Below are 11866 nucleotides of genomic sequence, written 5' to 3' on the forward strand. Positions count from 1 at the left end.
TGGTGCATGACGTCATACATGACATGGACTGTATATAAAGGTGTGGCATAAGTTACCTGTGCTTTTGTGCTCATCTTTCATACGCTTGAGTCTAGCGGCTAGACAAAAACGTTTGAGATATTAAATGCAAGAAATTCCGTGGATGAATGTCAGGCGAGGGTGATAATGATGGAATGGTGTATTTTGATGATAGGGATTTTCTTTTTCTTTTGTCATCAAACATAATTATTCTGGGGTGCCAGGTCTAATCTCGTAAACAACTTCAATAGAGACTACAATAGAACAGAATATTATATCATATTGTATCCTATTCTATTTTATTCCAAATAAAACGAGCCACAACCACCCTCAACAAGAACACACACTGTGTATAGAAAAATATATATTCATATCTTTATTTGTATTCTTTTGCCCAATGTTACTGCTAAATGTCATGTCAAGTCACATTTATATGTATAGCTCTTAATCACAAGATGTCTCAAAGGACTGCACAGGTTACAATTACACCATGCCCTGATCTTAAACCAACATGCGGGGAAGGAAAAACTCAAAACCTCAGCATGAGGAAAAAAAGAAACCTTGAAAAGGAGCCTCACAAGTGGTAATCCCCCTTCCGGGATGACCAGGGTGCAATAGATTTAGCATTGGGTAACATCAATTCCACTGTTTTATAAGCACAAACTTGGGCCAGTCTCCAAATACTATTATTATTAAGTCATTTTCCATCTTACGTAATATTCTCTTGTTTTATATCTTATTTTGTTTCCTTTTTATGACATATTTGTCCTGCAGTGCCACATGTTCATCTCGTTGAAAACAATATATACTACGTTGTAATCACTGATAATAAAGAAATCTATTTTATAAAGCCTGGGGGCTACTACTAAGAAATACAAAAATAAGTAAATGACATTGTACCCATGTACAGAAAATGTTGTTGTTTTTTTTTTTTAATCTATTTTGGGATTTAAAAAGTCACAAATTAGTTCCATGAAAATGGAAAGTTTAGAAAAAAATAAATCAAAATTATGTACGCCTAATTTCAATATTTTACCCGAACAACTGAAATAAAACGTACACACACCTGTGAGGTCATGTCGAGACTCTTAATTTCAAAATATTTTTGTATGTACCAGGGAGGCAGTGCTATACTTGCTTTAAACATTAGTTACCTCACTTTGTAATAACATATAATAATAATTTAACAATGTTGATCACTATTTTTAATTACTTGGAATTTTAGAAAAAGTGGATCAGTAGAAACAAAATAGCAAATCTATTTATTGTTACTTTATGAGTAGAGCCCTAAAACATTTTACCATAAGATATAAAGGGAAAGGTCAAAGAATAATACATTTAATGTAACGCATTACATTATGATTTAATAAATGTTTTGTCTCATATAGTATCGTTATTTTTCTTATCAAACAGTGCTCGTCATCATAATTTAAATCCGTGTACAAACCCGTAAACTGTGTTCAACTTCACATAAACAGGTTAAGCTATGTTTACTAAGTCTTTGTTTGCATATAACATTTTAAAAACAATGATAAAACTACCAACAAATAATTCGACGTTCAATGTTGCAGTGCCGTCAGTTTGAGCCTGGTGGCGCAATCAGAGCAAAAAGACGCAAACGAACCATTGACGTCATCAACAAGCGACACAATGGAGGCTGTGGACGAAGTGAATCAAATGGACGAGCCTCAGAACTCTAACGACGCCTCTAAAATGAAAGAGCGCCTCGAGAAGCGCAACAAAGCGAGACAGGAGGACGCAGAGCGGCGGAAAGAAGCCAGAGAGGGACACTCGGTTGCCAAAGAGAGTGTCGAACACTTTTTCAGCACCTTCAATCGTGAGCGGGCAGCCATTGAGGAGCTTCTGGAAGGTGCTGACCAAAATGCCTTAGCGCAGATATTGGAGCAAGCGACGAGCAAAACGTCCCAGTTGCAAAAAATTCTCAACGAAAGCATGGTCTTCCTGACGACCTACGACCAACAGAAAGCCCAGATGGCGCTACAAACACTTCAGACGCGCCTCAATGAGTTGAGAGAGCAGTCCGCACCCAAAAAGAAATTCGGCTTCCGAGGTCGCACCAAGGCGTCATCTGCCACGGTGGATGATGCTGTCGTCTCTTTACCTGCGGACCACAACCCCACACAAGTGGATGGAGATCCCGCCCCGGTGCAATGTGGATTTTCGAATTTAAGCGACCAGATCATTGTGATGACGTCGGAGGAGATCGAAAAAAAGGATGTGCTCTTGTCGCACCTGTCCAAGTGCAAAGTGCGTTTGTACGGCACTTCCAGCACGCTTCACCTGAAGCACATCGACCGCTGCGAGATCCTCTGTGGGCCTGTGTCCACTTCTGTGTTTGTGGACCATTGCCAAGGCAGCACCTTGGCTTTGGCCTGCCAGCAGCTGCGAACCCACAACACTAAAGACACCTGCATCTACCTGCACGTCACCAGCCGTGCCATCATCGAGGACTGCCACGGCGTAAGCTTTGCACCTTACTCTTGGTCTTACCCCAATATGGATAAGGATTTTGGATTAACCGATTTAAAATCGAAGAACAACAACTGGGAGCAGGTGGATGACTTTAACTGGCTGGCCGCAGGGACGCCGTCACCCAACTGGACTGTTATTCCCGAAGCGAACCGGAAGACCACATGGGACCCCTAGGAAATCCTCAGTGCCTTTGAACTGCAGACATTGCCATTATGTTTTTGCTGTAAACATTTTTGAAAAAATTGAAATGGGTAAACTCCCATAGTAAAGCTTGTCGTAATATTTAAAAAATGTTGCACACTGTACATGAGTAAGGTGAAACCTGAATTATGTTAATTGTATTAAGTGATCATACAAGAGATTTACAGTGGTCTTGGCAACAGTCATAACCTGATCAAAAAATAAAAAATCAGTTCAAAAAGGTAACCACAGACTAAAGATGTTTTTTTTAAATAAATGGTGGTGACAGCTGGTATATCAGTAACTGAACTAATTTTGTTTTTTAGTCCATACAGATTCAAATAATTATTATTATTTTATCTGACTGATCTACAAAAATATTGAAAGGTTAATGGATTGTTAAAATCTAAAGTCTTTTGTATAACATCCATCCATCCATTATCTGCACTGCTTATCCTCAGTTGGGTTGCTGTAGCCCATCCCAGCTATCTTCGAGCAGTGGGCAGGGGACACCCTGAACTGGTTGCCAGACAGTCGCAGGGTATCCAGAACTAATGGGCAAGCCATTAGGGACAATTTGGATCAGTCAATTAACATGACATGCATGTTTTTGGAATGTGGGAGGAAACCGGAGTGCCCGGAGGAAACCCACGCAAGCACGGGGAGAACATGCAAACTCCACGCAGGAGGTTCAATCTCATGACCTCAGAACTGTGCCGCATACGCGCTAACCACTGCGCCGCCGTGATGCCCCTTTTGTATAACAAAAATGAACTCATAAACTAAATGAAGGTTATCAAACACCATAAACAAGCAAAGTGTATTTCTAGAAGGTATAATGTTTACATATCAAATCAATGGGGCAAAACATTATTTACAACTCCACACAAAAGAAAATATACTTAGGGGAGACTTTATTTTATATGCTCTTCAAATTTGAATTCGCATTGCAAACATGGTTAAATGTCTCCCCTCAAGCTATGATTAATAATGACAATAAGAGACAGTAAACTATCTAGTCTTCTTTTGTCATTCAGTGTTGTTCTTGAACTTTACTTCCCCTGCGTGTTTGTTTCGCATTTGGGCTGTGACAGGTTTCAGAAAAGCTAGAATTGAGCAGGCCTGCAGAGATTATTAGTGAACACGAACAGAATGTTTGGGGCATTTCGAGGTACAGAACAAAGCTGTATGGTTTCACAAATTCTCAGTCATTCCCTGACAATCCCTTTGATACCAGGAGCGTGGACTATGGCAAATACAAAACTTTATGCAGATGAAAAATCCCAATTCACATCAGCCCTTTGTCAAGTACTGATTAAACTCAAGGCCTTCTTCTGGCTGCAAACAATAACCTTAAAACAATGTAGAGACAGAATAACAACTGAATGAATGGATATATCAAAAAGTCAGGTAATCATGTGAAAAAGTAAATAATAATTCAAATATAAGAATAATAATGAATTGCATTAGTTCTGACAAAGATGCGAAGGCGATGTATGTCAAGTCATGTTTATTTGTATAGCCCTTAATCACAAAGTGCCTCAAAGGGCTGCACAGACTATTGCAAACTACAGACTATTATTCACCATCTGATCTAAAACCTACATGAGGGCAAGGAAAAAGCAGAGGCCAGCAAGAAAGCACAGAGCGTCATCGGGATCCCCCGATCCATACGAGCAACCATAGTAGGTCCTCCATTACCAGGATGCGAGCCAGAGGGACTGAGAAGAAACAAACGTAATTGCTCTGCATGAGGGTGCAAAACCTGAAAGTCATGGACAACTGCTAAATGTCTGAAATAATAAATGTTTGTAAACAAAGACCTCATACAATCATCACTATATACTTAGTGACACATTTAAATATTACGACTTACAGTATAGAAGTGGCCGTGAATATTCTTAGCTGTATTGTTTACTGCTTAATGGCCTCCAGCAGTTAAGACATCTGCCATGTCCCGCCCTCGAGAACAACTCCCTGAATAGCGGCGCTACCATGCCCGCCCTTCTTTAAAGATCTCTGTCATGCAGGTAACCGAGGCGACCTCGTGATGGCTCAAACCAATTAAGTTGCCCGCGGGCCGTAGCTTCAAATCGGGCTGATCTTGTGCAGGGGGATTTTTTTTTCTTCTTCCTGGCAAATTGGATCAGGCCCGCTTACCGGAGCTTAGCATGACGTACTGCAACTTGCTGAGTTTAGTCATGAGGATCCTTGCAGAAATCCGACCAGCAAAGTGAAGGCATCAAAGATCTGGGGGCGCAATGGCGGAGGCTTTGATTCGGGAATGATCTCTGATGGATTACTGATGCGCCCTTGGAGATTATCAAAATTCAAACTGTGATTTTAAAGAAAAAAAGGCCATCTAGAAGTTCACAAAGGATTAAACCAGTTTATTTGTGTGAAGGACACACGAGATTGAACAATGGCTTTGATGACGGTAAAATTCGACCTGAAAAAGCGAGTGAAGCTGGCCCAAAGTGTGTGGTTCCTCTTCTGGTTCGCCGTCATGGCAGGCGTGCTGGTCTTCAGCATGGGCCTCTTCTTCAAGATTGAGCTGCGCAAGCGCTCCGAACTGATGGACAACAACGAGAGCCACTTTCTTCCCAACCTCCTCATCCTGATGGGCCTGCTGGCATGTGCCATCAACGCCTTCGGGGGCAAGGTCTGCTATGACTCTCTGGACCCCAGCAAGTTTGTCAAATGGAAACCCCTGCTCAAGAGCTTCCTGGCGGGCTGCGTGGTCTTCAACGTCCTGCTGGTGCTGACGGCATTGCTGTGCTTCATCATGTGCATCCCGCTGCAGTTCACGCTGGCCGAGGGCCTTCGAAACGGCATGCGCTACTACAAAGACACAGACACGCCGGGACGTTGCTACATGAAGCGGACGCTGGACCTGATGCAGATGGAGTTTCGTTGTTGCGGCAACGACAACTACCGGGACTGGTTCGAGATCCAGTGGGTCAGCAACCGGTACCTGGACTTTAGCGCCAAGGAAGTCAAAGAGTAAGTTGAGTTGTCCCGTGAATTTTATGCAAACTATTTAGTGACTATTTAAATATTTCGATTCATTACTCAGATTAACTGAATTCCAGAACATTTATTTGAAATATAGAAAACATTAACTTATAAGAATTTTGTGTCTGGACCATATAGGTTAAGAAAATAAGCAAAAATATTTGATCTACTTATTTGTTAGTTTTTTTGTTTGCATTTTCGAAAAACATCCTCCTCCAAAATAAGAAAACATAGATTTATACAAATTTAGTGACTGGTTTGGTCAATACTGGGTTAGAAAATAAGCAAAAATATATATACATTTTGATTTGTTTGTATTTTCTAATAATATTTATTCTTTATTTTTTTCTGGAATCAGTCAAAAACCACCCACTTCCGAAATATTTTAGAGACTCTGAAAAGTCAATAATATGTACAAAACACATTATTGAAATTGGAAAAAAAAATGTTGTATTTCCATTTACTACAAAGATATCTGAATTTAGCTCATGAAACATATATAGAATATTGCTTATACTCATTGAACAAAGTAAAATTCTTGGATAATTTCTAATAAAAAGCTATCCAATTGATTGATTACTTGAATAGTTGTAATTTAAACGATTACTAGTAATTGTATTGTGTCGTTTTATGATATCTGATACCGAGATGATTATCATTTCTATCTTCTATATGCTACGTCTGTGTTATTTTCCAGTCAAACTGGCCTTTCTCCAACCAGCCAATGAGAGGATGGATAAATGATGATGTCATCAAGGGTTAATTTGCTGGCCTTGGGAGAATTAATTAATTAGAGCTTGACTGGCTAGAGTAAAGGAAAAGAAACAGTCCCAAAGATAATATATTTTCTGTGACATCCCCAAAACAACTGTGCAGGTGACGCTGACACGGCAACACACAAAATCTGCAATCTGATTCAACAAAAAACAACAAGATGTGCTGGTTCTCTGGAGCTGAGTTCAGTATAAGTGGATTTGGGGTGAGGGTAGGTCAGGGCAGGTATGTTATTCTCCGGCGCCCTATGGAGGATTAGCGTGACAGAAATGGTGACGGAAAATAGGTGAAGGTTACTAGGCACTTTTGCTGGGATGAAGTGCGAGAAGGTGGTGGGCATAAAATGGGGTTTTCGGATTAAGTGCGGCAACCAATAAGGGGGTCAAGGGGCATTTAAAGGCTGTACTTTATTTGGCCTTGCCACAATCATAAATAACATGAGAGCTGATTAATTATAAATGTTTCACTTTGATGAAAATAACAACTATGAAATGTGTTAATGTATCAAAAACACGTTTTAGAACATTTGTATTCCTCATTTGGAAGATTTTTTTTTACTTGGGAGCAAAATATAAAATGTTTAGAACGGTGTAACAAATGTTGTGCCAGATCCAAGCTGATTTGTATTACCGGTAAATTATATTTTGATATCAACTAAATTTATGTTAATTTTAATAAATACATGTTTATTGTAAGATACACATTGTAAGCTTATAAAGTTTTCTACTTTACTTTTTTGTCCAAATGTAAATTATTTCATATGATAATATTTCAAAATATTATTTTAAATTAAAATGAATTTGTTGGGGTCGGGTCCTTTCAAGAAATTCAAATCATTATTGCCGATTACCCACGTTGTTATATATTTAACTCATAATTAATCATATTCGTAAAAATCTAAGTAAAGTTTACACAAAAACATGTCAAAATAATTTTTTGAATTAAAATTGATTTAGTTTTCCTTTTTTTAAGTTCAAACAATTTATAAATATGATTTTAAAATGCACATGGTATTTAAACAATCTTTGTGTTAAATAAAACAAAACAGTGCATCTTTTCCTGTAAAGCAATTTAAATAATTAATACCAATTGACCACATTCGTTACATAGTTACCTCTTGGTTAATCATATACCATATGTAAAAATGTTTATTTTTATATCCCCAAATGTATTTCCCGTATCTTAACATCTTATCAAATTTTCATATGGGTAACATCCATCCATTATCTGCACCTCTTATCCTCAGTAGGGTTGCGGGGGTGCTGGAGCCCATCCCTGCCATCTCCAGGCAGTGGGCAGGGGACACCCTGAACTGGTTGCCAGCCAGTCGCAGGGCACACAGAGTAAGACAAGTCGCTCGTTCATTCACACCTAGGGACAATTTGGACCCGCCAATTAACCTGAAACGCATGTTTTTGGGATGTGGGAGGAAACCGGAGAGCCCGGAGGAAACCTACGCTAGCGAGGGGAGAACATGCAAACTCCACACAGGAGGTTCGATCTCATGACCTCAGAACTGTGCCGCACACGTCCTAACCACTGCACCGCCGTGCTGCTATGGGTAACATATTTATATATATTAAAAATACGCAATAAAAATTCAACTGTCAGCAGTGCTAGCTGCATTACCATTAGCTGCTGAAACAACTTACTTGCAACTACTTGTCGTTGTTACCAGCGACTATGAAGCATTAGCCGCATGCTTTTGAGTGGTTAAAAATTGCTCAAATAGTTGTCTATTAATTTTTGTTTTGTTATGCTAAATTATTGTACTTGAGGAAGAGGGATGGGCATGCTTGTTGCACGGTGCATGCATTTTGAGCCATCGTACTGGCGCTTGGACCTGAAGTATGTCACCATCGAGATTCTAGAACCTGCTGCATTGGTCACGATTTTGGGGCTGGAAGCTGTCGACTAAACACTGTGTTATTACCTGTATTTAATGTTGATGATGTATTTGTATAGTCTGTTGATGCCCTTGCAACATCCATTGCAGCCTGGTCTTCCTCAAAGGGGGATTACCTCATAGGCTGCCCCTTCTCAAGGTTTCTTCATTTTCCTCATCTTGAGTTTTTCCTTGCTCTTATGTAGGTTTTAGATGAGGGGATGTTGTAAAGGTGGTCTGTGCAGCCCTTTGAGACCTTTTGTGGTTAAGGGCAAAAAAGAACCCATGACTTTACTTAATTGAATGCAATATCTGCATTTTAGCCGCATCGGGAGCAACGTGGACGGCCAGTACCTGATGGACGGCGTTCCCTTCAGCTGCTGCAACCCGAGCTCGCCGCGGCCATGCATCCAGCTGCAGATGACCAACAACACAGCGCACTACAGCTATGACCACTACACCGAGGACCTCAATGTTTGGAGAAGCGGCTGTCGCGACGCTCTGCTCTCCTACTACGGGGGCATGATGTTCACCATCGGCGCCATGGTGTTGCTGGTCACCATGCTGGAGGTCGAGAAAAACAGATATTACACAGTGTTTGCAAAACAAAATCAAACTGATGAATAACTATATTAGATACAAAGGTGAAGTCCTTGAGTAAAGGGTCATGCATTTTTTGTGCCACGTGAGCAACTCTTGACCCAGATTGAGCCTTCTTCCTTTTCCTCATTTGTAAACAACCCAGAAATAATTCCTCCTTCCCTTCAGTATATCCCTGAAAACTAAGATACCATCACTAATCACTAAACAAGGTTTACGTCATATTTTTTGTTTTGTTTGTGGCCTGGGCTTTTCCTGTCTGGCCCTGAAGATACTTTTAGGTAATGTCTTAAATCCAGCAGACAGTAGTTTGCTCTAGAAACCTAGGTGACTCCCTGAAAGCTGATCCACTTGGAGGAAGCCCAGAATGAAAATGGTTATGCAAGTGAACTAGTGGAGTCAAATTGGAGGGATCCTATTAACTACAAATACTAAAACTATATCAGCCTTTGTAAAGCTTCGCAAAGTTCAACTGCGTTCACGTTCAAATTTTGTCATTCTTCATAAATCTTTATAATTTATTAATCTGGATTTATTGTCTTTAAAAGCAATTTAGTATATTCAGAATATTTCTTATCATTTTAATTTTATGCTTTACCCCCCCAAAAAAATAGGCAAATACAGTAGTGGCTGACCAACAGCTAGTAGTTAAGGTTTGTGACATTAGAATTGGGTGCTAAATTATTTGTATTTGTGTTGTGATTGAGTTACATTGCAATTTCCCCCAAATATCACATTGTTAGTTTGAAAAAAACTAAAATATCCAACATCGACTGCTAAAATGAAGCTAGTGGCTAAGACAAAATTAGCTACCCCACATATACATACATACATATATATACATATGCATACAGTACATATATATATATATATATATATATATATATATATATATATATATATATATATATATATATATATGTATATATATATATTATACATATTATCTTTTTATTTAACATTATTTTGATGCGACTGATAAGTTTTAAATATTTTGTGTTGTATTTAAGTTAGTGTAAAAATTTCCCAAATAATCATCTTTCTAGGATAAAAAAAACCTGCAAAGTTATTTAGCATTACCTGCTAAAGTGATGCTAACAACTAAAGGGGAAAAAGCCACCAGAAAGAAAGAAAACATTTTATTTGTAATTATTTTCATTTGGTTGATAAAATATCACTTCCAGAATCATTCACTATTTTAAAAAATATTTTGTGTAGTATTTAAGTAAGATTGCAAAATTTTCTCACAATCAGTTAAGAAAGCTGCAAATGTATTTAACATCAACTTCTAAAGTGATGCTATTGAATGGAATTATCTTTATTGTCATAGATATCAACATTGTGAAAACATTGTGTGCAACATGATTAGACATTCCACTCAAAGGTTAACATGTAGTAAAGACTTTAAAGAGAAAACCGCGAAAAAAGTGTCAGGATATATAGGCAAAAATCTTTTACAACATAATGCTTAGAGACTGGCCTGTGTTAAAATACTAGTGCCATGTTTATGAGTAAAAAAAGAATAGTCCATCATTTTAATAGTGCAACGAGAAGTGTAATAACATTTAGCAGCAAAATAAATCCTCAAAATAAGTTGCAAGATATATATTTTCACAGCTTTAAGAAAAAACATTTATCAGCAACAACAACAAAAATATGTCGCAAGAACTGTTTTGTCAGTTTTGGGTGCTTGTTTAGAGTGGTGATGGACCTGGGGAAGGAGCTGTCTCTGAGCCTGTTTGTCCTTATTTTGAGGGACCTGTATTACCAACCAGAAGCCAACAGGTCAAAGAGTTGGTGGGCGAGGTGGAAGAGTCCTTTTCAATCTCGACGGCTCGGCTGTTGTATTGCATGCAGTCAATGTCCTCTAAACTGGGCAGAGAGCAGCCAATGATCGTCTGGGCTGTGTTGATTACTCTCTGTATGTTATTCCTGTCCACTGCAGTGCTCCCAACATAACACACAATGACGTTGTATGCCAGAATGCGCTCCACTATGGCTTTGTAGAAGGACACCAACAGCTTCTGTTCCAGGATGTTTCTCCTGAGAACCCTCCGGAAGTGGAGTAACTGCCATGTCGTCCCCACCCCAGCCCTGGTTTTGGCGGAGCAGCAGAGGTCCTTGGAGATGTTCACCCCTAGGGGTTTGAAGGAGCTTACTCTCTCCACGTAGTCTCCATTGATGACGAATGGAGCTGGGTCTGTGCTTGCCTTCCTGAAGTCAAGTATAACTTCCTTGGATTTTGTGGTGTTGAGCATTAGTTTAATTTTTGAAAACCTCGTCGTAAGTGTCTCCAACTCCATCCTGTATGCCGCCTCATGCCCGTCAGAGACGAGGCTAAAGCAAAGCTAGCCACCAAAGCAACGAAGGTTGCGGCTTTCTTTTCTTAAATATGTGATAATTACAGACTGGAAATTCTGGGAACAGAATAGATTTTTTTTTCGAGATCACAATACTCATTAACTAATATCATCACATCGCCCAACCCCCTCAGAAATAATATTTTTCTTCTTGTTTCTCCACAGGTCGCTGTTACAGTGGGCCTTCAGTACGTCAACAGCTCCCTATCCACCCTTGCCAACCCGGACGACCCCGAGAGCGAAAGCGAGGGCTGGCTCCTGGAGAAGACAGTCAAAGAGACCTTCACCGACATCATGGCCAAGATGAAGGCCATGGGCAAAGGCGGTAAAGTGGAGGAAGGGGGAGACGAGGGCGGGGTTGCCACCGTGAGCTGAGCGGCCACCCCTCGCACTCTGCCAAAACTGACGCCCGAACCCGAGTAAAAGGACTTTTTTTTATTGGCAACAAATCTATTGTACACTCTAAAACATTTGGGTCAAAGATAACCCAAATTTGTGTCAAAAATGGACCAACCAAATACTTGAGTTATTTGACAAGATA

The 11866-nt window shown here is 39.6% G+C and overlaps 2 protein-coding genes across 2 annotated transcripts; both read left to right on the top strand.

The window, feature by feature from the left end:
- Window positions 1-1609: 1609 nt before the first annotated feature.
- On the top strand, window positions 1610-2937 carry tbcc (tubulin folding cofactor C). Its single transcript, XM_088323978.1, has one exon. The coding sequence runs from the start codon at window positions 1669-1671 to the stop codon at window positions 2683-2685; it is 1017 nt and encodes a 338-aa protein (XP_088180104.1). The 5' UTR covers window positions 1610-1668; the 3' UTR covers window positions 2686-2937.
- Window positions 2938-4764: 1827 nt separating this feature from the next.
- On the top strand, window positions 4765-11866 carry prph2a (peripherin 2a (retinal degeneration, slow)). Its single transcript, XM_088323774.1, has 3 exons — window positions 4765-5694; window positions 8689-8935; window positions 11491-11866. The coding sequence occupies exons 1-3, from the start codon at window positions 5114-5116 to the stop codon at window positions 11698-11700; spliced, it is 1038 nt and encodes a 345-aa protein (XP_088179900.1). The 5' UTR covers window positions 4765-5113; the 3' UTR covers window positions 11701-11866.

This window comes from Urocampus carinirostris, chromosome 19, assembly GCF_059441175.1.
Source record: "Urocampus carinirostris isolate Australia breed hairy pipefish chromosome 19, RoL_Ucar_1.0, whole genome shotgun sequence".
Lineage (NCBI taxonomy): Eukaryota > Metazoa > Chordata > Actinopteri > Syngnathiformes > Syngnathidae > Urocampus > Urocampus carinirostris.